Genomic DNA, 26455 nt, shown 5'->3' with positions numbered 1-26455 from the left:
TAGCAACTTACTTGCTCACCAATAGATCCTCTGGAGTGAATGGGTGCCGTCAGAATGAGAATACAAACAAGCAATAACAACTTCAAAGTAATCCACAAGTCATCCACACCAGTCCAGTCTATCAATTAACATCTTGTTAAGTAAAAGGCTGCATGTTTGTAATAAACCAATCCATCAAAACTTTTTTTAATTTCTCTGTATCAGGAGAGAAATATGCATAGATCAAGCACTGTTTACACAGTTCAAAATAATGGTTTAAAATACCTTAATGATGGATTACACAGCTTTTCACAAGATGTTAATTGATAGACTGGACTGGTGTGGATGACTTGTGGGTTATTGTGATGTTTTTAGCAGCTGTTTGGACTTTAAGACTCTAAAAAGCACTTTTTCTGATAGGAGTCTAAAAATATTGAATAAGATTGACAGACGGTAAGTAGCTGCTAAAAGTGCCAACAAACATCAGATAGCACATCCATTAAGGGTAATGCACAACACAGTTTATAATTTGAGCCTGTTTTTAACATTTGCTGAATGAAAAACAGAAATATAATGCAAAAGTGCATTGACACACTAGCTCAAACTGTGGAAAATGGCTCTACCTACACTATCAGTCTAAAGTTTTTGGACAGTAAAATTTTTAACGTTTTTTTTAATAAAGTCTCACCACAAGTCTCTCATTCTGCTTGAAAGCACAGCAAAAACAGTAACGTTTTAGAAATATTTTTACCATTTAAAATACCTGTTTTCTATTTGAACATATTATGAAATGTAATTTATTTCTGTGATGTCAAAGCTGAATTTATAGCATCATCACTCTAGTCACATAATCATTCAGAAATTCTAATATTCTGATTTGCTGCTCAAAAAAAAAAAAAAAAAAAAAAAAAAAAATATATATATATATATAATTCTTATGTTGAAAATAGCCGAGTAGAATTTTTTCAGGTTTCTTTGATGAATAGAAAGTTCAGAAGAACAGCATTTATCTGAAATAGAAATCTTTTGTAACATTATAACTGACTTTATCATCACTTTTGATCAGTTTAAATCATCCTTCCTAAATAAAAGTATTAATTTCTATAACTTCTTTCCATATATATATATATATATATATATATATATATATACATATACAGTCATGTGAAAAAGTTAGGTCATCCTATTGAATTCCATGGTTTTCCGTATCAGGACATCATTAAAAAAAAAAAACTGGTCCTTGGCTGGTCTTAAAAATAAAACCTCAGATGAACAACAACACATGACAAATTGCACCGTGTCATTATTTACTGAACAAAAAAAAAAAGCCAAAATAGAAAAGCAATGTGTGACGAAGTTATGACACCTCTACTGTTAACATTGGAATTAAGAGGGTAAATAACAGTTAAGCACTGCTAATCAAATACCTTTGATTAATTGATCATCAGCAAGTCTGAGCGCCTCTATAAAAGCATAAGCTTTGGCAGTTTGCTGGTCTGGAGCCTTTAGGTGTGTGTTACCACAATGCCAGGGAGGAAAGACATCAGCAATCATCTTAGAGAAGCAATTGTTGTTGCCATAAGTCTGAGAAGAGTAATACAGCCATTTCCAAACAATTTGAAGTTTATTCACAAGTGGAAGACATTTAAAACAGACACCTCTACTTCCAGGAGTGGACGTCCCAGAAAATTCATCCCAAGATTAGACTGTGTAAAGCTCAGAGAAATAACAGACAACCCAAGAACTACAACTCAGACTATACAGGCCTCAGTTAACATGTTAAATGATAAAGTTCATGACAATACCATTAGAAAAATATGGGACAAAAATGGCATGGTTGGAAGGCTTGGCAGAAGAAAACCTCTCCTATCTAAAAACAGTGCAGCACGTTTTAGGTCTGGAAAGTTGCATCCGAAAAAAACACAAGTCTTCTAGAATAATGTCCTTTGAACAGACGAGACCGAAGTGGACATGTTTGGCCATAATGCACAGCACCAAAAGAATATCAGCACAAACACCCCTTACCAAAAGACAAGCATGCTGGAGGAGGGCTGATAATTGTCAGCTTGTTTTGTAGCCACAGGGCCTGGGCACCTCACAGTCATTGAGTTTGCCATGACCTCCTCTGTATATCAAAGTATTCTAGAGTCAAAAGCAAGGGCATCTGTCCGACATCTAAAGTTGGGCCAAAATTGGGTTATGCAACAGGACAATGATCCCAAGCACACCAGCAAATCTACAACAGAATGGCTGAAAAGAAAAGAATCAAGGTGTTGCGATAGCCCAGTCCAGGTCCAGAGCTCATCCTGACTCAAATGCTGTGGTGAGAGCTGTGCATAATCAAATGCCCACAAACCTCAGTAAACTGGAGCAATGTTGAAAAGAAGAGTGCAAAATTCCTCCAGAACGATGTGAGAGACTGATAAAGTCACAGAGAAAATGAATGCTTTAAGTTATTGGATCTACAGGCAATTGACTCATAGGGTGTCCTAACTTGTATATTTAGAATGATTTCAGAAGGATCATGTGACACTGAAGACTGGAGTAATGATGCTGAAAATTTAGCTTTGATCACAGGAATAAATTACATTTTAAAATATATTCAGATAGAAAACAGTTATTTTAAATAACAAAAAATATATCAAAATTTTACTGTTTTTGCTGTACTTTAGATCAAATAAAAGCAGGCTTGGTTCAATTCCCAGGGAAAACATGAACTGGAAAAAAGGATCTTCAGTGCTATGCGAATCGCTTTCGATAAAAGCATCTGTCAAATGTGTAAATGCAAATAAAATTGAAAAACAGCTTTGTTGTGGATTCAAAATATAAACTGCCACAGATGAATAATCTATGGGCCAAGAAAGGTGTTAACACAACATTATCCAGACTTTTTGTATGGACGCCACTATACAAAAAAAAAAAAAAAAAAAAAAAAAATTGATCACTCAGTGCTGCAAGTAACCAATCAGAAAAGTAGAAAGTATTCTAGAGACATTGATGTGCCATAATTAGCTGTATTCAACAAATAAAAAAATTGAAAAGGAAAATTATATCTCGAAATATTTCAAACTAGTTGGCTGAGTCAAAAACTGAATGAGTTTCTATTCCACTAAAACAAAAACTTTAGGATGACTAATTTCAGCTCCTGAAAAATCACGGTGATAGCACAGCATGCAAGCCCTAATATTGAGGCTTGGACATTCTTTGAGAACCAGCTAATGTATAAAGTCACACAATCAAATTAGGTCAGAAAATTTCTTCTTCAACACTCTAGATGTAATGGGAAATATCTGACACAGAATAAATATTCTAAAAGCTCATTCATAAGAGTATTTACAACATCTTTCAATGTCCCTGAAAATGTGTTCTGGTCAATAAACACTGGTCAAACAGCCGGTGATACTAACAGTTCTCAAAGGCATTGAGCCGAGCTCGCTGCATTACTTTGAACTTGTGCTTTGTTGGCACTGAGAAATAAAATGGTCCAAATGAAAGTACAAAATGAATTAAAAGAATTCTTTGAAGCAGTTTTGGTAAACAAACAGCATAAACAACTGCTGTAATTTTTCTGTAACAATTTAGGAAAACGTTATAGTTTGAAACTATGCAGAGCATAATATACTGACAGAAGAATTCCTGTCCTTTCACACCAGTTTACAGCTAAGAAATGATTTGCCAAGATGAGCTAGTAAGCTGAAAGCATATTAATTTCAGCTGTTCTAGGACAAATTTTATTTTATTTATTTATTTATTTATTTATTTATTTATTTTTAATACATAATACAGCATAAATGGGTTCAAACTTAAACTCAAATTACTTATTCCTGGTGCTCGAATGGTAATGGTCAGAAGACCTGCTAGTCAGTGCTGTTTTGTTCACATATCAATTTCTGATCAGTCTGATTATGGATAAACACCTCCCTCTAGAGGATGTTTCAGATATTAAAGAAACCTATTTGAACAGGAACTAAGCATTACCACAGCGTAATAATAATCATTAAACATTAACATATTCATGATAAATTAAAATATTCCTCATTTAACATTAACATTAATGTAGCAATTCACAATAAATTAATATATTCTTTGAATTAAATATTTGAATTTATATACATAACAATGTATTATTATTGTTGTTGTTTTTATTAGCATCTCATCTAGGCTTGCAAATATGGCTATAAATTTATTTAGGGGATAAAGATGCTACTTAAGATAACTATTTAACACTTATTTAGAAAAAAAAAAAACTATAAACTATAACAATAAAACAAAGGAAACAATTTCTTAGCCTGCTGTTCCTTTACATACGTTTGTTTGTAGCATTTGTTTTTTTCATATGTTTATACAAATCCACCTGGCTGGGTCGAGTACAAGGTTTTGAATTTCTGCACGGAAACAAACGCGCTATGTAGAAAATATATGACAGCTATGTTCAACTGTAGCCTGTGTAGAAACAGGATCCACTGGTACGTGCAAGCTATTTTATTTATTTACCGCCCAATACCACACAATTGGCCCTACAATAAACCTTGGAAAGACAAACCAAATGATTGTCTTTCCACGTACTGAACAATAAATGAGAGAGCCGAAACTACTGTAATATCTAGAAAACGAAACTTACCAAAACGAAACTTACCAGCGCACATATCCGGTTTAGGATGAACCTGGCCACTGAAGGAACAGCATCACTTTGAGAATAGTTCAAAAGGAGTGCACGGTGTCTGGTACGTTGACGTGTTGTTTTGATTATTCGACGTTGTTTAAGGATGGAGAAGATGAGTTACACGTTCAGTCAGCAATATGAGGAAAAAATCCGCCCCTGCATCGATACTATTGACAGTTTGCGGTCTTTGGGAGTCGAAAAGGACTTGGCGCTGCCTGCCATCGCCGTCATTGGAGACCAAAGCTCAGGAAAGAGTTCTGTTCTCGAGGCGCTGTCAGGAGTGGCGTTACCCAGGGGCAGTGGTAAGGACAGCACACGATAAAATAATATATATATATATATATAAATACATATATAAAACATGAAGAGTTCAGATGCAAAACCAGCTAAATACATCCCGCCTGCAGAACCTGATTTTACCAAGTATGACTTGTTCCTGGATCAACATCTTTGTTGGAACAACATTGTGATTAACCAATCAGATTTGAAAAAACAGTGTATAGTTTTTGTAAAGTTTAGGCTTACAATCACTGTTTGCTGCTTGTACATCAGTGTCATTCATCTATCATTTCCTCTGATTTTAGGGATTACTCATGGGTAAGGTTAGGTTTAGGTGTAGGGATGTGGTCAAGATTACATTTTTGGATTAAAATGTTGTTCCAGGGTTAACAAAATATGTTGACCCAGGAACACATCTTACTCAGCAAAATCAGGACGTGCCCATCGCTCTGACGTTTTTCTTTGAATTTGCATTTTTTCTGGCTACTTTGTATAGGTTTCTATGTAAGTACTGGCACTTCTGATTGGGCTGAGGCTGGAATTTAGCGAGTTCGAAGTAAAAGTATTCGATGGACGTATAATATGTGTCAGGAGCATTCACTCAGTATCATTATCTCATTTTTGACCAAAATGGCTTTTAGCTGGTTTTGCATCTGAACTCTTCATATATAAATATAAATTATACTGCATTTGCGTAATTAACTACGGAGATTGCAGCAAGTACTGCGGTGTGGATGTACCATGGCACAGTGACTGTACTCTCTAGTGTATACCTGTAGTACTTAATGATTACAGTGGAATTTACATGGTAGCCTACTTTATAGCACTTTGAAGAACAGCATGGTAAAACGATGTCGGGCAAATACACTTTCATGTTTTCTGTTTTCTATAGGAATTGTTACAAGATGCCCTCTTGAGCTCAAAATGATAAGAACTAAAGATGAAGAGAAATGGCATGGGAAAATCAGCTACATGGGAAAAGAAGCAGAAGATATTCATGACCCAGCAGAAGTGGAGAAAAAGATTCGAGAAGGTAGAGAATACTTAGAATGCATCTTGAGATCTTCAAAAAAAAGTATATACAAGTTGGGTTTTGTTTATAATTGTGTTTGTAGCCCAGGATGAGATGGCTGGAGTAGGTGTTGGTATTAGTGATGAACTCATCAGTCTGCAGATCACCTCTGCCAATGTTCCTGACCTCACTCTCATTGACCTCCCTGGTATCGCACGAGTGGCAGTCAAGGGTCAACCTGAGAATATTGGAGATCAGGTAAACTGAACTTTTAATATTTAATGTGTATGTGTTTTTTAATGACATTTTGTTGAAAGACTTTTGTGAGTGACATATAGATACATCAATCAAATGCATTTCTTCTAGATTAAGAGACTGATCAGGAAGTTTGTTACTAAGCAAGAAACAATCAACCTGGTTGTGGTACCATGCAATGTTGACATCGCAACTACAGAAGCATTAAAAATGGCTCAGGAGGAGGACCCTGAGGGCGAGAGAACATTAGGTGTGCATTACTCATTGCATTTCAATACTATCCACCTTATTTTGGAATGCGGAAGTGAGCTATTTTTATTTTATGGATGCATCTTCTCTAACATTAAAAATGTGGAAAAGGTGAATAAAAAAGGTGGATACATTAAAGGAGTCAGTAAAACCACAAGTTGCTATGCATACTGATTATGTGTTGATCATTTGTCTACTACAGGCATCTTAACAAAGCCTGACCTGGTGGATAAAGGCACTGAAGAGACAGTCGTAGACATTGTGCACAATGAGGTCATTCACCTTAGTAAAGGCTACATGATTGTGAGGTGCAGGGGACAAAAAGAGATTATAGATCAGGTCACTCTCAATGAGGCCACAGAAACAGAAAATGCCTTCTTCAAAGACCATCCTCATTTCAGGTGAGTATATATTCACATTGCAATATTATAAGGAGCTGACACCATCAAATTAATAGCATGGTATTTAGTATTATTGATTCCCGAGTGTGTCCAACTTCTTTTCCATGTGTGGTTATTTGCAATATTATTATAATAGTTTTAATTATTACAGGCATTTTGCATTTGTTATTTGGGATTCTAGTAAATTTAAATGAAAAAAGGTAATGTGATGTATCACTGCCATTTTTTTCTTCAGAAAACTTTATGAAGAAGGTTTTGCCACCATTCCCAAGTTGGCTGAGAAACTAACAATTGAATTGGTTCATCACATTCAGGTAAAATAACTGTCATTTAATACAAAAGGTACATTTTTAGACTTGCAATAAAAATAGCTCATTTTTACAATGCTAATCTGTTGTGCAGAAATCCTTGCCTCGTTTAGAAGAGCAAATCGAGACAAAGCTCGCTGAAACAATGAAGGAATTGGAGGCATATGGCAACGGACCCCCATCAGACCCTGCAGAAAGACTGAGCTTTCTCATTGATGTGAGTATGAAGTTTACTATATCAAAGTATGAATATTTCATACTGATATCACAAAGTCACTGAAATCTTTCACATCTTATCACTAAATTTAGAAAGTTACAGCTTTCACTCATGATATGTTCAACCTGACCACTGGGGAGGAAGTTAAATGTGCCTCAGATCTACTGATATTTCCAGAGCTTCGTCGAGAATTTGCAAAATGGAATAGCCTCTTGGATCGTTCAGGAGATTCCTGTAAGTGAGGCTTATGCTTGGCACCTCCAATGTGTACCGTTGCTTTCCTTTAATCTTTAAAAAGCTGACTGAGCTTAATTACTGGTCTCCCGACAGACTCTTTAAAAAGTTTTTGGTGGTGATAGAGCAAAAGAGCATCCTCTGAAAATGTTCATAAATCCTTTGCAGTCAAAAGGAAGATTGAGAAGGAAATTGAAAGCTATGAGGCCAAGTATCGGGGGAAGAGAGCTTCCAGGATTCATTAATTACAAGACTTTTGAAGGGCTTGTCAGGGAACAGATCAAGCTGTTGGAGGATCCTGCCTTAAAGACACTGAAGACCATCTCTGGTTAGTATCGTTGTGTATTTCAAATCCATTTTAATGAGTTTTCAATCATTTTCAGGTAGTTGCTATAGCACATGTTGTAAAGCTATTCTTGCAGGACTGTTCAACTTGAGTATACTTTTATAATGCAGTACATGACATGAATACTTGGCATGAAGTATGTAGAAACCTATAATTAGCAAGAACCAGGAAATCTCAAATTTCTGTAGCTCAAGGTTGAATTAAAAGGCACTGTGAAGTTTCTTGTGACAAAACCAGATGCACTGGATAAGCCTGAATGTTGCCTGAATTAATATTGTTTGTGTTTATATAGATATGGTTAGAAGAAAGTTCGTTCAGCTGGCCCAGTGCAGCTTCGTTGGATTCCCTAATCTTCTGAAAATAGCAAAGGTAGTTTTTTTGTGTTTATGTCAATGAATCTTCAATAATAATAATGCCACTGATTAAGAATTTGTTGTCTCACTACAATTTACAATAACAAAGCTTTTATATATTTTCTTAGACTAAGATCGAAGCCATCAAGCAGGATAAAGAATCCCTGGCAGAATCAATGCTCTAAGGACCCAATTCAAGATGGAGCTCATTGTTTACAGTCAAGATGGCACATACAGCCAGAGCCTGCAAACATGCAAAGGATAAGCAGTCAAGATGGAGCTCATTGTTTACAGTCAAGATGGCACATACAGCCAGAGCCTGCAACATGCAAAGGATAAGCTAGAAGAGGAGGAAGAAAGGAAACCTAAGTTTCATTTTGGGAGTGTAGACAATGGCACAGACAGTAGTGCCACTTTGCGTGGGATGAGGTTGCACCTTGAGTCTTACTACATGGTGAGTGTGCCAACTAAAGCTTGCTGTGAAACCAGCTCAAATTGAAATGTTCTTAAAATGTTCAAATGTTGAAATGTCTCATCTGCCTCACTAGATTGCAAGCAAGCGTCTAGCTGACCAGATCCCAATGGTGATGCGCTATCTGCTGCTCCAGGAAGCAGCTTTGGAGCTGCAAAGGAATATGTTGCAGTTGCTGCAAAATAAAGATAATGTAGACGACCTGCTTAAAGAAGACTTTGACATTGGCCAAAAGCGAGAGAGCTTACTGAGTCGCCAGAAACGTCTGATGAAAGCACGCGGCCTCTTGGTTACCTTTTAGAACAACCTTGTAAAATCGATTGCAGCAGTTTCAATGCAAAAAAAATCATATGCAGTTTGTGAAGAACATAACCAGAATTGGCAGCAAAGAATGTATACATTGATGCTGGTTTCTGGTTTTATTTAAGACTTCAGAATTACAATTGAGCACTTTATGAAGAAATATACTGTCCATTTTTATGAAGTTGTGCTCTACTTTACGGTCTAGTGTTGGACATTGTAGAATTTATAAGAAAAAGGGCACCTCAAAATTCAATAATGATAGCATATGTGGAGTTTAATATATTTGTTGAATTGCAAAATACCTGTTTATCAGTTTCAGAAACTTTATATAGTTTTTAGTGGGAGTACTGCAACAGGTATTTTAAATATTAGTATTTTGCTGTTAAAACAGATGGATGTCCACTGTCTACTTTGTTTTCTTTTTTTCTATCTTCACCCAAAAATGAAATTCCACCATCATTACTCTTCTGTTCCAGTCATGTAGGTTAATTCTACTTCCAAAACCTGACGACAAAAATGAATAAATAAATAAATACAAATGCTTTTTAGATTCTTAAAGTGCTACAACATATAGTTTTTATTAGTGACTTTATAAACTACAGTGTCTTCATTCATTCTATAAAACAAACAATCATAAATGACTGTACCACTACATTCTTTTTTGGAGAACAACTAAACTATAGGCAAATGATAACAAGAGTTCAAATGATAACAGGTCGGAAGCTACAATAATAAAATTGCTTTATAGCAACTCAGAGATGCTCACGTCTTTGGACTCGGAATTATGCATTTCTATGGGAGCACTAGCAACTCCTAAACATAACGTTTAAATGACTCTGCTGCGGTCAGGTAGTACTGTGGTCACGTGGTATTAGTTGTAGCTCTCAGAAAACTCCCACCCTTAAAGCTGTAATTACAAGGTCTATGAGAACGTGAACGCTTTTTGCAAGATAAAGTCTTGTGAACACAGCATAATAATCTAAATGTAGGCTAATGGCATCCTTTAATGTCCCTGAAAATATGCTCTGGTTGACAAACACTGGTCACCCAGGTGAAAATAAAGTGCACTTCCACAATGTAGTGCTCTATTTTCATGCACTAATTGTGTACTTAATATACTAAAAATTATTATTTAGCACTAATGTGTTTTTTGTTTGTGGTTTTTTTTTGACACCACAAATACTAATACAATGTAAAATGTGATTTTAACATACTATCTCTGTATTTCACTTGAACCCATTAGTGTATGAAAATATGTGTGAAAAAGTCTTAAACAGTACATTGTAGTATCCTTTGAAAATATCTGTGATGTAGCAGAACTTGTTTTTCAACAAATGTTTAAAGTAAAACTTCATGGAATGACAAAAAAATAAAAAATAAATAAAAAAAAATCATAATAGTTATGACTATTATTAGTGAGCTCACTGCAATTGTTGACCAAAGTTTCAGGAACAATATAAAGTTATTGTAGTCTCTAGATTGTTGATCAGGAAGTTCATTACAAAGCAAGAAACAATCAACCTGGTTGTGGTGCCATGCAACGTTGACATTGCAACCACAGAAGCATTGCAGATGGCTCAGGAGGAGGACCCTGAGGGCGAAAGAACTTTAGGTGTGCATTACTCATTGCATTTCAATGCTGTCCACCTTATTTCAAAATGCAGAAATGAGCGATTTTCTTTGAATGTACGAGCCTTCCGATTAATCAGCTGCTACAGGTAAGTAACTATGATAGTTATAATAGTAAGAACAACAAAATTCAATAGATGGTAAGACTAAATCAGTGCATCTATGATTATGATAATGAATTAAAATAATATGATAACAAATACCAGTTTTCAATATCCTGCAGCATAATGGACCTATAGGCACTGATATATGCATATTCTGATTGTATCATTTGTCTATTACAGGCATCCTAACAAAGCCGGATCTGGTGGATAAGGGCACTGAGGGGACAGTTGTAGACATTGTGCACAATGAGGTCATTCATCTTACTAAAGGCTACATGATTGTGAGATGCAGGGGACAGAAAGAGATTATAGATCAAGTCACTCTCAATGAGGCCACTGCAACAGAAAACGCCTTCTTCAAAGACCATCCTCATTTCAGGTGAGCATATGATCTGGTATCAGACCTTTAGTGCGATTTAAACTGTAATATGATTCTACAGGTATTTCAATCATGTTCACTTTCCCATAAAAATACCAAATTAATAAATAAGTCGCATTGGTGTGTATGTCACATTATATTTATACATTCAGAAATAATGTAAAATACAGATAAATAAAACACCCCACAACAAAGCCTTTACATTTAGTAGTATTCAAATGAAAATTAATTATAAAACAAACATAAATTATAATGGAATTCATCATAAACAATATTTATTACTAAACACGTCCATTTAAATTGAAAATGAAACTACCGATGCTTTAAAATGTGTCACAGGATGTTTCAGATGACAAAAAACATAATGAACTGCATCCTTAGCTAACAGACTTTCAGAGGGTGTGTTATTTGCATGTGTGTTAGTAAACCGTTGCATTATGCCCATATAGTGCAAATGCAAATTAGTACCTGTTATTTGAAATTTAATAAATCAGGCCTGTTGTGTCCAGTTACAGGTGGCTAATGTGGCTTTTTTTTTACCCTAGCAAACTCTATGAAGAAAGTTCTTACTACTATTCCCAAGTTGGCTGAGAAATTAACAATTGAGCTGGTTCATCACATTCAGGTATACATTTTTTTTCAATAAAAGAAACCTACAGAAATTCTAGACTCATTATAAACATAGATCATTTTCATACTACGCTGTGTAGAAATCCCTGCCTCGTTTAGAAGAACAAATCGAGGCAAAGCTTGCTGAAACACAGAAGGAACTGGAAGCATACGGCAATGGACCCCCAACAGACCCTGGAGAAAGACTGAGCTTTCTCATCGATGTGAGTACAACCTTGAAATATACACAGCTACTATATTAAAGCATATTTAACCATATTGATATTACTGAGTTTCTGAAATCTTTCACATCTCATCACTGAATTTAGAAAGTTACAGCTTTCATACGCGATACTCTCAACCTGACCATTGGGGAAGAGATTAAATGTGCACCAGAAACACTGATTTTCCCAGAACTTCGTCAAGAATTTGCAAAATGGAACAGCTTCTTGGATCATTCAGGAGATACCTGTGAGTGAAGCATATACTTAGCACTTCCTATGTTTACTGTTGCTTTACTGTAATGTATTCAAAGCTGACTAAGTTTAATCACTGGTCTTCTGACAGACTCTTTAAAAATTTTGGTGGTAATAAAACAAAAGAGCATCCTCTGACAATATTCATAAATCCTTTGCAGTCAAAAGGAAGATTGAGAAAGAACTTGACATCTATGAAACCAAGTATCGAGGAAGAGAGCTTCCAGGATTCATCAATTACAAGACCTTTGAAGGACTTGTTAGGAATCAGATTAATCTGTTGGAAGATCCTGCCTTAAAGACACTGAAGACCGTCTCTGGTTTGTGTTGTTTTGTATATTTCAAATTCCACCCACTCCATTCCACAGTTTTTAATCATTTAATATCATTTAATCATATAATACTTATTTTGAAAATTTGAAAATTTAGCTGTATTAACAGTGTAATTTTTTGTTTACATACATAGATGTGGTTAGAAGAAAGTTCATCCAGCTGGCACAGAGCAGCTTTCTGGATTCCCTAATCTTCTGAAAATAGCAAAGGTAGTTTGTTTGTGTTTTTGCCAATGTCACTGGCAATACACAGATTCAGTGTTTTAATTAATATTGTTTTGTTTAGAATGCCAGTTTTCTTGACAAATTGATTGAGTGTTGATAATACTACTAAATTACACATTTACAAACCCTTACTTCTCTGACATAAATGTTCAGTGATGCCTTTAAATCACAATATACAGAGTTCTAAATTTTAAAGTTAAACTTTTTTTTTTTTTAAAAATCTAAGACTAAAATTGAAGCCATCAAGCAGGATAAAGAATCCCTGGCAGAATCAATGCTGAGGACCCAATTCAAGATGGAGCTCATTGTTTACAGTCAAGATGGCACATACAGCCAGAGCCTGCAACATGCAAAGGATAAGAATAACAAATCTGAATGAGGACGAAGAAACTAATAAAAGATGTAACAGCTTGACCGTAGGCATAATCACAGACAGCCATGCCACCTTGCGTGAGATGAGGCTGCACCTTGAGTCCTACTACAAGGTAATTGTGCCAACTAAAGTTTTCTGTGATATCAGATAGCTCAAATTGTAATGTATATCTAAGATACTGTCTTATCTAATTTAACAGATTGCAAGCAAGCGTCTAGCTGACCAGATCCCAATGGTGATCCGCTATCTGCTGCTCCAGGAAGCAGCTTTGGAGCTGCAAAGAAACATGTTGCAGTTGCTGCAAAATAAAGATGATTAAGACGACCTGCTTAAAGAAGACTTTGACATTGGCCAAAAGCGAGAGAGCTTACTGAGTCGCCAGAAACGTCTGATGAAAGCATGCAGCCTCTTGGTTACCTATTAAAAATCAGTTCATACACTTCATTAAAACAGTTTTAATGCAAAAAAAAAAGTATTGTTCATTTTTAGTTCATGTTAACTAATGTACTTAACTAATGTTAACAAATGGCGTTACTGTAAAGTGTTACAAAAAATCATAAGGTCATAAGGTAATAGCTTGAAATATTTAACAAATGGGGCACAAACATGCATGCTGTTCTTTTTTTTTTTTTTGGAAATAGCTATTGAACTCTTTGAAAAACATGGGATGCATTTCCAAATTGAGTATCTTAATAAAGAATATTATAACTGTTGTCCAGCCTTCTGTAAAGCTACTTTTGGCCTCTGAAGTGATGTTTAATGCAATATGAATGCATCTACTATTTTCCAATGTCAAAAAGGCCAAGCTGTGCTGAAAAATCTTCATTTTGGGTCTTAAGCAAATATAATGTGAAGAAAATAGACTTTATCTCTCTCTCTCCCCCAGGCTACAGCATTACAGGGGACTTCCTATGGTTAATGATGCCCCTGAGGAATAAATGTGTGATTGTTCCCATGTGATGAATGGTGAAACCGTACTTTAAGGGGTGAAACGAAACTATTCTGACATTCAGAAAATATATATTGAGGAAACTTACCAAATACATAACTGCTCTAGGATTCACTTTACACTTTAGTGAGACAATCTCATTGAGAAGTGCATGGCATCTGATGCTTGGACGCGTTGCGTGAAAAAGGATTTCTCTTTGTTATTTTGACATTTAGAAATCTTTTAAAAATTGAGAAGGTGAGTTATACGTTCAGTCAGCAATAAGAGGAAAAAATCCGCCCTTGCATCGACACTATTGACAATTTACGGTCTTTGGGAGTGAAAAGGACCTGGCGCTGCCTGCCATCGCCGTCATTGGAGACCAAAGCTCAGGAAAGAGTTCTGTTCTCGAGGCGCTGTCAGGAGTGGCGTTACCCAGGGGTAGTGGTAAGGACAACACATGATGAAATAAAAAAATATATGCATTTATAAAACGTACATAAATATAAATTATATTTCATGTAATTAACTACAGACTATACAGGAAATACTGTGGATGTACCATGGGAGAGTGATGGTACTCCCTAGCTATGACTGTTGGGGAAAAGGTTAAATGTGCACCAGATATACTGATTTTTCCAGAACTTCATCAAGAATTTGCAAAATGGAAAGACTTCTTGAATAAGTCAGGAGATTCTTGTGAGTGAAGATTATACTTGGCACCTCCTGTTGCTTTAATGCATTTATGAAGATCTGAGTTTCTTTAATCTTTTTTTTTTTTTTTTTTTTTTTTTTTACCTTCGGTGGTAATAAAACAGAGAGCATCCTCTGACAACATTCATAAATCCTTTGCAGTCAACAGGAAAATTGAACAAGAAGTTGACAACTATGAAACCAAGTATAGGGGAAGACTTTCCAGGATTCATCAATTACAAGACCTTCAAAGGATTTGTTAGGGATCAGATTAAGCTGCTGAAAGAACCCACATTAAAGACACTGAAGGCAGTCTCTGGTTTGTATTATTCTGTATACTTTAAATCCTACCACTTCATAGTTGATGGTTTATTTATTTTTTTTTTTTTTGATTAATCATTTAATAATGATTTCATTTATTAATCTTCTGAAAATAGCAAAGGTAGTTTTTTTGTTTAGGCCGATGTTTCTGGCAATACAGAGATTCAGTGTTATCAAAGTACTTTTGTCAATTTTTTTGACAAATTGATTAAGTGTAGATAATGACGCATTTACAAATCATTACTTCTCTGACATAAATGTTCAGTGATGCCTTAAATCACAATACAAATTTAAATGAATTTTCTGAATTACAGATTTCTAAAGTTTGAAGTTAAACTTTTTTTTTTTCTTACTATTTAGGACTAAAATTGAAGCCATCAAGCAGGATAAAGAATCCTTGGCAGAATCCATGCTGAGGACCCAATTCAAGATGGAGCTCATTGTTTACAGTCAAGACGACACATACAGCGGGAGCCTGCAACATGTACAGAATAATCCATACGAGAACGATGAAACTAGTAACAGATTTAACAGCATGAGCGTAGGCATAGACAATCATGCCACCCTGCATGAGATGAGGTTGCACCTCGAGTTCAACAACATGGTATTTGTGCTAACTAAAGCTTTCTGTGATATCAGATAGCTCAAATGGTAATGCATATCTGAGATAGCTTCTTATCTAATCTTAACAGATTGCAAACAAGCGTCTAGATGACCAGATCCCAATGGTGATCCGCTATCTGCTGCTCCAGGAAGCGGCTTTGGAGCTGCAAAGTAACATGTTGCAGTTGCTGCTGAAAAAAAAAAAAAAAATGGATGTAGACAACCTGCTTATTGACTTTCAGACTTTGACATTGTCCAAAAGCGAGAGAGCTTACTGAGTCGCCAGAAACGTCTGATAGATGCACACAGCCTCTTGGTTACCTATTAAAACGCAATTCATTACAACAGCTGTAATGCAATACAGAAGTAAGCAAGTACATAAATAAGATAGCTCATGAGATGATAGTTTGAAATATTCAGCATGGGGCACAAACATGTAGCCTAAACATGCATGTTTTTTTTTTTATTTTTTTAAATAAATTAAAATAGTAATTTAACTCTTAATGGAAAATATTTTTTTTTAAATATAGAATATTAGAACTGTTTTCCAGCTTTTTGTTAAGTTACTTTTAGCCTTTGAAGTAACATTTTATGCAATATGAAAGCACTCACTGTTTTCTTGTTTTCTTGCTTGAAAAAGCTTTTGTACTTGTTTGGATCTTAAGGAATACACTGCAGTATCTTTTCTTAGTATCAGTGATGTAGAAGACATCAAATGTTGAAAATTAAACTTCAAGGCATAACAAAAAAAAAAAAAAAAACATAAAAATAAAGGCAATCACAAGTGGAGTTTAATGCAATTGTTGACCAAAGTTTTAAAAACAGTGTAAAGTTATTGTAATCTCTAGATTACCATTTCTTTGCTTGTGTTATAACTGATCTTACTATCTTTCTGAAATTGAGAATACAAAACTCACTTAAACTCACTTATCTATTTTCTCCGAACCTTTCCAACCATTCATCTGTTTAGTTTTAAACCCGCCACTTTGTTACAATGATCTGCAAGCTCAAATTTAGTTCTGTCTCCATTCAATCAACTACCTGGATTGTACCAAACCCTCCCTACGCACAATAACCTGCTTCACTCGGATGTACAATACAGAAATAAGTCACTACACCCTTTACATAGTGACTTTAAAAAAGACTGTTGAACTAAAAATTAAAATGATGTAATTTACTTACATTCATGTTGTTTAAACAGGAGACTACCACACTGATTAAAACATAAAAAGTCTTCAAAGGGACACCACATCTATTTATTAGTGACTTTATAAACTACAGTGTCTTGATGAAACAATCCTGGACAATGACTGGACCACTACATTCCTTCTCTGGAGAACAACTAAACTATAAGCAAATGATAACAGGGGGTGGTGTGGCTCATACCATATTGTACAGCGATAAAGATTATTCTCATTTTCTCTGTTGTGGTTTGCATCTTACACAGGAACACACCAATGTAGCTACAATAAAAAGATGCTTTATAGCGTAAACATTCATTACATATATACATTTGTACAATGCTCATCAAAGGAAGAGAAAAAAGGGCAAATATTTCAGTGCCAAAAAGCAAGCAAGCAACTAGACACTACTGATCTGACTGGGCTTTAAGCTTCCTCTCCCATAGTTTCTGATGGTCTGAAAATCCCTGCTTTCCTTTGTTGAAGGAATTGGGTCCAGCTGATGTAGGTGTTTCTCTGAAAATCAAAAATGACATGCTGTATAATATCTTAACTTACAATGAAATCTAAAATGTAAAGTTTTAGAAATGTTAAAACAAACCTTCCAATATTCTTCATTCTCATCTTTGCCTCAGGTGGCATTTCTTCAGGCTCGCTCTGAAACGTAAAATAAAAACAGTTAGGAATCTGATCTTTTAACATATTGTATTTATGTATATTGAATTATATATTACTACAATATGGTAAATGTCACAGGGACAAAAAAAATTATACTTACATCATCATCCTCATTAAAAACAGATGCAAGTCCAGCTTTCTTGGCAGGTAAGGCAGGTGTGGGCTCTTTAGGTTTCTGAAAGAGGAGATGCAATAAAATACAACTTTCAAATGTTCAAAATTCAAAAACTCTCAAGAAAGCATTATTTTTAGTTATTTTACAAGAGATCAGTAGTATATATACACAGTAAGTATACGCACAAACAAAAATAAATATATAGCAAAATATACATACACTTGCTCCTAGCTTGATGGAGATTGGCGTAGGTTTCTTTGCAATCATACTAAACCCCGGTTTGGATATTTTAGGGGGTGCTGGCTTGCTTTTAGACTCATCTTCTAGGCCGATCTCGTCAGCAGACCGCTTTCGCAGACCGTCCCCTGACGCGGTGCTGGAAGAGACAGTCTTAGTTTTCACACTGCTTCCCTTCTCTTCCGGTCCTGCTGGAGGCGAAACAACTTACCAAGGTGAGCGACTGTTGGCTTGGAGACCAAAGGTGAGCTACAGTTACCTGAAAGACGAGGGATGCCAGGAGGACCTGCTCAGAGAGACGCTGTTGAGCTTAAAATCTAACTGATTAGTTTGATTCATTTGATTAGCACTAATTGTCTTTAAATAGTCTCAACTGACACAATAATAACACCACATAAAATCTAGTGCAGATGAGATGTGCATTTTTTAAACATTAATATAGCAATGCCATGGTATCAGATGGTAATACCATGATACTGAATTATCGCCATAACACTTATGTAATCTACATAGTACACCAAAGGGAGTGCATTGGCATTTCCAGGAAAACCACAATGATAGCACAAAACGGTAATTTGATACATACCATGGTACTGAATTCATGTACCATAGTATTTGCATGGTTCACCAAAGCATTTCCACAAATGTGGTGCTACTGTGGTACAAGTCCAAAAACCAATGGTACTTTTTTGAGCTTGTGTTAGTTTACAGATCAAAGCTTTACCAAGTAAAACTCTGTTTAACTTATAATATACAACAACCGTATACATTTAGTCTTGTTCATTTAAATCCAACATTAGTGTTCAATATTGCGCAGCTATTGAATAAACAGCTCGCTACCAGCTAACGCAGCTAGCTAGCTAAACTTAGCTAGAAAGTGCAAGTCTATGGCTGCAACTGTATTTTAAACCTACATTCACAAATACACGCATTATAGTTATTCTCGAAGACTTTAAGCTGTAAATTGACTGTAAAATAAAAACAGTTTTGACAGTTTCACCTCCTTCTTTAGAGGGGCCTTCGCTGCAGCACTTCGCACTCGCCATCGTCTGAATGTGTTTTCAGCACAGACGGCTACCGGAGAGGACAAAATACCTCAGAAATTTTTCCGTTTTCAAAGGAGAAACAACGCCATCTAACGTACAGAGTGAGCAAACGACTCATAATTATATTGTCTACAAATAAATGTTTTATGTTAAAACTGAAATATTTGCGACAAGTTGGATGATTTTAAAGAAACAAATAAACACATTTTAAAGTGTATTGACATGATGGTAATGAGGTGATTTATCTATCTCCTGTTTTTTTTTTTTTTTTTTTTTTTTTTTTTTACTTTTTAAGTAGTTAAATGTTGGTCATTTAAAGATAGATATGCAACCACTGTAAACAACACTGAAAACAAAGGAAGAAAATATGTCTAATAATTTTACTCAAAGTTTATTTATTTACTTGACTTTAATATTGTTAGTAAATTAACATAAACTGAAAAATGCATGCTTTAGAAGCGTTTTCCCTATTATTAGTTCATCTTAACTAATGTAGTTAATTAATGTTAGCAAACAGAAGCTTATTGTCATTTGTTACCATTATAGATGGTAAAAATCACCTGAAATGGTGAGGTTTCAATTTATCATTTAATTAATTTATTTATTTGTTTGACTTTAATAATGTTAGTAAATGCTGAAATTAACATAACTTATGAAAAGTGCATGTTTTAGAAGCTTTTTTTCATTATCAGTTCATGTTAACTAACATAGTTAATTAATGTTAGCAAACAGAAGCTTATTGTCAAGTGTTACCATTATAGATGATAAAAAATCATCTGAAATATTGAGGTTTCAATTTATCAGTTTAATTAATTATTATTATTTTTTTTTACTTTAATAATGTTAGTAAATGCTGAAGTTAACATACTATGAAAAGTGCATGTTTTAGAAGCTTTTCCCCCCATAATTAGTTTATGTTAACTAATGTAGGTAATTAGTGTTAGCAAACAGAAGCTTATTGTCAAGTGTTACCATTATAGATGATAATAATAACCTGAAATGTTGAGGTTTCAATTTATCCGTTAAATTCATTTATTTATTTACTTTAATAATGTTAGTAAATGATGAAATTAACATAAACTATGAAAAATGCATGTTTTAGAAGCTTTTCCCCCCATTAATAGTTTATGTTAACTAATGTAGGTAATTAATGTTAGCAAACAGAAGCTTATTGTCAAGTGTTACCATTATAGATGATAAAAATGACCTGAAATATTGAGGTTTCTGCAGGAGCCGCCTATGTATTTCGTAAGAAAACAGGAATTATAAACCATTACCTTATATGTAGGCTTTAAGGTGTGACCTTATTGCAAAGGATTCTCAGATTCTCTATATTAACGTCCAGCTGTATTCATTTATAAAAATATTGATATGTTGCTATACATTTCCTTACACAACTTACTATCATATACAGTTTCTTACCTCTGACGTAAGCTAAGCAAATTCTTTTTAAAGATATACATGCATCAGCATTTTATGTTTATTTTTGGACTTTTGCCACTGATTGGGATCTGCAAATGATGCAAGCAGAATTTAAACTTGCATCACCCATATAGGTGTCTCTTATCTAGTATTTTAACAGATACATTTGTGTTTGTGAAATTCATTAGCATACAAAAGAAGAACTCTGTGTACTTTTGGAAAAAAGTTTATTGTGAAATGACTGTGTGAAAATTGGGATGGGGGAAAATCGGCAGCCTGGCCACAGCAATGTCATGTGCCTTTAACACACAGCTAGCGGTGCTGTTGTAACCCTGGATGGGTGGAGAAAGAAGAAACCAACCCTCACTTCATGAGTGGCCTTTTCCTTCTTCCCCGGTCTCCATCCCACTGTGGACGGCCGCCCCGGGCGGAACAAGAAGGCAAGGAGGGTCAACTGCATGAAAGGACGATGTAACTTCCAGAAAGGTGGGTGAGAAGGGAGAAAACAAATAAAGGAAAAAAAAAAAAACTGAATGGTTTAGAAGTGACATCCCATAGTCCTTTTTATTGATTGGTCTTCAAAACAGAATGGATGTCCTGACACCATGGGGTCTGCAGATATAGTTCAGCCTTCTTCACCACTCCCTCAATGGACGGCCTCTTAAACGGACATGATGTGCTTGACGAAGTCTGTAAGAGGAGAAGCAGACATGCTTAAGGAATGATCATCCCTACTGGCTTGCCATACAAGGCCTGCGGTGGCTGCTAAAAATAATGATTCGGTGACAGGTGAGCTTATTATATCATTTTAATTAGTGCCGAAAAGTGCCGACTCAGTATAGCTACTGTTATGCAATGTGTCAAAAAAAAGTTAGAAGGGTTCAATCAGAAGGGCTTATCTAAAAACGTACCCTCATAGTGGACACTGCCGTTCTCATCCTCCTGTCCCTGCATGAGAGAATCGATCTCGGTCTCGTTCATTTTCTCACCTGTTGGTGCCATGAAAGGTATTGATTAGGATTTTTTGGACAAGTATAGAGTACCTATAGTACTAACTGCATATAAATAATTCAGTAGTTTTAAACAAATTCATGTAATGATCATTCAAAACCATATTTATTTATTTGTTGTTTGTTTGTTATAAAATACATAATATTATAATATCCATTATATTATCATATTCATAGCCATTCAATATTTTGGGGTCAGTACCTTTGGTAATAATTGTATATAAATATAATAATAATTCAGCAGTCTTAATCAAATTGATATAATTATCATTCAAAACCATATTTATTTTTTTATTTATTTATTGTTATCAAATATATAATATTATACATTTATTATTATTGTATATAAAATAGTATTTTAATTGTATATAAATATAGTAATGTATGAATATATAATCAAATTCATATAATCATCATTCAAAACCCTATTTATTTGTTTATTTATTATTTGTTTGTTTACATTTATTAGTATGATATTCATAGCCATTTAATAGTTTCGAGTCAGTACGTTTGTTAATAATTGTATATAAATATAGTAATAATTTAATATTCTTAACCAAATTCATATAACCATTATTCAAAACCATATTTATTTATTTATTTATTTATTTATTTAACATTTATTATGATCATATTCATAGCCATTCAATAGTTTGGGTTTGAGTTAGTAAGTTTTTTTTTTTTTTTTTTCTTTAACAGAAATCATCTTATTTAGCAAGAATGGATTCATTTAATCGAAAAAAAAAGTAAAAACATTTTTAATGTTACAAAAGATTCAGAAGATGAAAGGAAAATATAAATGCGGTACTTCTAATTTATCAAATAATCCTGGAGGAAAAAACTGCATTAAAATATTAGAAACCACAACCACTTTTAACATTGATAATAATAAGAAATCAGCATATTAGAATGATTTCTGAAGGATCATGTGACACAATGATATGAATAGAAGTTATTTTAAACTGTAATAATATTTCACCATTTTAGCTGTATTTTTAATTAAATGCAACCATGTTGAGCATAAGAGACTTCTTAAAAAACATACAAAACTCTTACCAACTCCAAACTTTTTAAAGGTAAACCAAAATACCATTATATTACCATCTGATCACCTTGCCAAGATATTAAGTTTATTAAGTTGTATAGAGTATATTATGTAATTTGCTTTCCCGTGCATGGTGTGAACTACATAATTTGATCTTCACTCACCCAGTGTTGAGAGCACAATGCGCAGCTCAGCGCCCATCACTGTGCCGTTGCCCTCTTTGTCGAAGACGCGCAGACCCTCAACGTAGTCATCGTAGGTACCCTTCTGGATGGTGTCAACAGTCTTCAGCATTGGCAGGAAAGCATCAAAGTCAACTCTTTTGTTGGCCATATCTGTGTGCGTATAGTTCCACACATACATCACAGATCAGTGAGGGTTTGTAAAGCATTTAGAATTACATCCGTTCCTTTTGAATATAAGTATCCTACCTTCAGCAGATGGGTCACCCAGGATTTTCTTCACGTCCTTGTTGGTGGGGTTCTGTCCCAGGGCGCGCATGATGTCAGCAATCTGGTTGTAGGCAACCTTGTTGTCACCAACTCTGTCGAAGAGACCAAAGGCCTCTTTGAAGTCTGTAACAGAAGGAAAACAGAAGGTTATCTGGAAGTAGACAGACATTTTAAGGGTGTCTCATAATGTCATAATGTACTTTTTAAGGGTCTCATAATGACTAATGTACAAAATAGGACATAGGAATGCATAAAGCAGCAGAGGTTAGTACATCAGTATATCTCAAAACATAGAACCAGACAAAAATAATAAGAGTTTTATTGTATTCAATTAATTTTTATTTTATTTTATTTTATTTTATTTTATTTTACAGTTTAGGGACATCATTGCTTTAAAAGTTAAGGTCAAGGAAACTCAACAGTGCCTCCTTCCCACATTGCCCCTTTGCCAACTGTACATGCAGCGGAAGGAAGGAAGCCAATTTAAAATTAGCTTAGCGACTGCATTTCCATGGGCCGTTAGGGAGACCAAGTTGAAAGTGATCCGCTGACAGAAAAATAGCATCCTACGACTTCTGTACTCCAGCAGCTGTGCACGAAGGTGGCACTTAATGCGTGACGTGACAGGCGATACCCTCAGAGAAAGTAGCCTTTGCCATACATGGTAACAGGACTTTACGACTGACCCAAGTCAAATACAAGAATGCTGACAGCAACGTAACCTACACCCCTCAACCAACCACATACTTTCTGGACCTAAATGAGCAACACCGTGCTGTGAAATGCCCATGAGGTTTGGTACCCATGAATTCTTTCTGTACAGATGTAAAGGTAGGTTTTGGATTGGAAATATTTTAATTGCTACATCACAAAATGGTACGGCAAATATTTCCCACTCCACACACGCTAAACCAACTGATTGTACTCAATTTATCAGCTAAGTAAAAAATATATATATTTATTAAAATACCATTAAGGTCTCAAACATTCTGACATTAACTTACCTTAGAAACAGCATTCATGCATTCATGTTCCTGAGCAGTCTACATTTCAAAGTGCAATATATATGAATTTTAATAAATTATGAGATGTTATTTGAATTTTTGGAGCTTGAAAAAAGCTAACATTAATAATAATAATAATAATAATAATACAAAAAATAATTTTCCTCATTTGCAGTATTTTGGTTTCTATTAGAGATATTCTCCAGTACTAATACATTTTAATCTTATAAATTTAAAAAAAAAAAAAAAAAAATCATCTTAAAATTTTATTTTTATAAAAATGTCTTTATATATTTAAAAAGTTTCCCAAGTTATTATTTAAGACAGAATTATTTTATTTGTCAGTGGATGATTTCTTTACTGCATTGTCAATGGGAAGTCAATGTTTTTTTTTTTTTTTGTTTTGTTTTTTTTTTTAAATCAAATTATTTTAACCAATTTTTAATTTTATCATTTCATTTTTTAAGTTAAACTTTTAAGTTTAGGTTATACGTTTAAGTCATCTAATCGGCCAATTTGATTATACTTAAAAGGTTGAAATAGGTGTTTTTTTTAACGGGTGAAGAATTGTCTTTCCTGAATTCATGACATTCTACATTTCCATTAACATTGGTAAAAATGAGTTCTGTAGTCATAAAACCATATCCCAATCAATAAATTCAGATGTGCAAAGACTCACCCTCAATCTGGTCAGCAGAGAATTCTCCAGCCTGCCAGAAAGACAACAATGGATCAATCCTATTGGCAAACCTGCCAACATCTTACAACACACACTAGTCTGTAATAAGGAATTATTTTAAAAGACAGTTGGTAACATAAGCCTTTTTTGGACATGAGCAAAATAACTGCTTCGAAAGTGCATATATATATATCCAGCAAGGAAACAAACAACAGCTGCATGATTTTCTCTTTAACAGTGACAAACAGACTGGGATTCTTTATGCGACACCGTTGTGTCTTGCCCCACCAAAGTGAATTTGAAAATCGAAGAAAGGTGTCCTACTTCATTTCAGTGGGCTTATTGCCAGTTTTTGAGCCAGACGAACATGAAAAAGGTACGACAGAATAGCAAGAGTAATCCAAGTACACACCATGATGGAGTTTTAGGGTGCAGGAGCGGAGGGGCAGAAGTCGAGAAGCCGGAGTCCCAGGAGAGTGGTCCTGAGCCATGGAGCAGCTCCTTCTTATTTATGCTATGCTAATGATGTCACGGGGTGGATCTTGTGACGCTGTGGAACTTCTTTAACTTTCTTAGGTCAAGCTGGAAGGAAGGCTGCTGCTTTCTCCAATGTACATGTGTGGCGGTATTTTTAGACTGGGCTCCAGGCGGCTTGTAAGACTCCTTGGCTTTGGTCAGCACTTTAATTTGATGTATTGTGTCTTTATTTACATGATTTCTGCATGTTTTTATCTTTAGCTAGGGATGGTAACACGCAAAGCCTGATGTCACCTGTTATGTTCATGCAGTGAAGCCGACACAACATCTCAGGGTGGCTTTTGATTACAGTGTTGATATTTTTAACTTGCATATGGAGGTCTCGGCCACTTATGGTTATATGGGAAGCTGTGAAAAACACTCCTTAAAGGCTTTTTTGTCAGCATGAATGCAACTGCATTTCAGTCACATCTCTCTCTAAAAATGTATGACATCATCCAGGTTAAAAATAGTGTTTTTATTAAAACAAGGATCAAGATTGGGTGATAATATAGAAGAATAATGAGAGTTTTACAAGATTTTTTTTTTTGTAGGTCGATTATTCTTGATTGGAAATACCCCAAGTGTTCCCAAAAAGTACAAAATTTATTTATTTATTTATTTTTTTCTTTGGAAGGTTGTTATACCTTGCGGGAGCCTATAAGTTACTGTTAGGCCACTGCAATAACATTAACTAACACATTTTTAGGAAAAAGAAAATCCTCCCTGGGTCAAAGAGACCAGATCACAACATGAAGGTTAAATGTAGAGGTGGACAGTAGTGAAGTATTTTTACTTTACTCAAGTGAATTTAAAAAGCATCTGCACTTTATTGTGTTTTTCTTTGGAAATCTTACTTCACTACATTCCAAAGCATAATATCATACTTTTAATTGCACTAGACTTCATAAATAAAAGTTGTTGTTTTTTTACCTTTCTTGTACTCAAGTAAATCTTTACACTACTTTTACTTTAGTAAAAGTAAGAAAGCACTAGATTTCTAATGTAATTAAGTATTGTCTAATGTAATTAAGTATGTAATTGGTATTTAATATGAAACAAAGTACAGTAAAAAATCCAATATTATTATTTGGAATGTTGTGCAGTAAAGTTTTCTAAAGAAAAACACATTGATAAAGTACAGACACTTGAAAAGTACTTTTAAAGCAGAGTAAAAATACTTTACTACTGTCCGCCTCTGGTTAAATGTCACATAACATATATGAGATCAACTGTTCACTATGAAACTGCTAGAACAAACTAGAAGGTCCTAGTGAAACAGCTAGAACAAACAGCCGTGCAGTTAGCAGATCAGTCATTACAGTGT

General features: G+C 34.7%; 3 protein-coding genes across 6 annotated transcripts; 1 reads left to right on the top strand and 2 right to left on the bottom strand.

Annotated features, from left to right (window-relative positions):
• Positions 1-4621: 4621 nt before the first annotated feature.
• Positions 4622-13665, top strand: mxa (myxovirus (influenza) resistance A). Its single transcript, XM_051104618.1, is given in 27 exon segments — positions 4622-4944; positions 5814-5954; positions 6037-6191; positions 6300-6438; positions 6640-6838; positions 7074-7152; positions 7241-7363; positions 7456-7597; positions 7766-7815; positions 7817-7925; positions 8236-8312; positions 8425-8475; positions 8478-8750; positions 8845-9034; positions 9037-9078; positions 10543-10683; positions 10985-11183; positions 11729-11747; positions 11749-11808; positions 11894-12016; positions 12122-12263; positions 12430-12588; positions 12735-12776; positions 12779-12810; positions 13052-13194; positions 13196-13310; positions 13398-13665. Coding segments are annotated over 27 exon segments (3369 nt in total). The 5' UTR covers positions 4622-4745; the 3' UTR covers positions 13623-13665.
• A 2847-nt stretch (positions 13666-16512) lies between these two features.
• On the bottom strand, positions 16513-19029 carry pcnp (PEST proteolytic signal containing nuclear protein). 4 transcript variants are annotated; one of them, XM_051104623.1, is made up of 6 exons: positions 18955-19029; positions 18214-18240; positions 17937-18145; positions 17703-17777; positions 17526-17581; positions 16513-17440 (listed from the first exon to the last, which is right to left on the bottom strand). In XM_051104623.1, exons 1-6 carry the CDS (start codon positions 18998-19000, stop codon positions 17332-17334), a joined length of 522 nt encoding a protein of 173 aa, XP_050960580.1. In that variant the 5' UTR covers positions 19001-19029; the 3' UTR covers positions 16513-17331. The 4 variants fall into 4 exon arrangements, with proteins under 4 accessions (XP_050960580.1, XP_050960581.1, XP_050960582.1 ...); XM_051104624.1 differs by having other exon boundaries at positions 17937-18142; positions 18955-19027; XM_051104625.1 differs by lacking the exon at positions 18214-18240.
• A 1909-nt stretch (positions 19030-20938) lies between these two features.
• mylz3 (myosin, light polypeptide 3, skeletal muscle) lies at positions 20939-25159 on the bottom strand. Its single transcript, XM_051104635.1, has 6 exons — positions 25025-25159; positions 24613-24643; positions 22909-23052; positions 22642-22812; positions 21334-21411; positions 20939-21112 (listed from the first exon to the last, which is right to left on the bottom strand). Exons 1-6 carry the CDS (start codon positions 25025-25027, stop codon positions 21084-21086), a joined length of 456 nt encoding a protein of 151 aa, XP_050960592.1. The 5' UTR covers positions 25028-25159; the 3' UTR covers positions 20939-21083.
• Positions 25160-26455: the final 1296 nt, after the last annotated feature.

Source organism: Labeo rohita, unplaced genomic scaffold (genome assembly GCF_022985175.1).
Source record: "Labeo rohita strain BAU-BD-2019 unplaced genomic scaffold, IGBB_LRoh.1.0 scaffold_76, whole genome shotgun sequence".
Classification (NCBI taxonomy): Eukaryota; Metazoa; Chordata; class Actinopteri; order Cypriniformes; family Cyprinidae; genus Labeo; species Labeo rohita.
This window is presented reverse-complemented; position numbering and strand designations above follow the sequence as displayed.

Excerpts from the sequence above, each read along its gene's own strand:
- pcnp (XM_051104623.1), bottom strand. The coding sequence starts at position 19,000 with ATGGCGAGTGCGAAGTGCTGCAGCGAAGGCCCCTCTAAAGAAGGAG. Across the intron at positions 18,241-18,954 it reads AGGCCCCTCTAAAGAAGGAG|GTCCTCCTGGCATCCCTCGT; the intron begins GTGAAACTGTCA and ends CTCTCTGAGCAG. Across the intron at positions 17,441-17,525 it reads AGAATGAAGAATATTGGAAG|AGAAACACCTACATCAGCTG; the intron begins GTTTGTTTTAAC and ends TTTGATTTTCAG.
- mylz3 (XM_051104635.1), bottom strand. Across the intron at positions 23,053-24,612 it reads CTCTGCTGACCAGATTGAGG|ACTTCAAAGAGGCCTTTGGT; the intron begins GTGAGTCTTTGC and ends CTTCTGTTACAG. Across the intron at positions 21,412-22,641 it reads CATTGTGCTCTCAACACTGG|GTGAGAAAATGAACGAGACC; the intron begins GTGAGTGAAGAT and ends TGGCACCAACAG.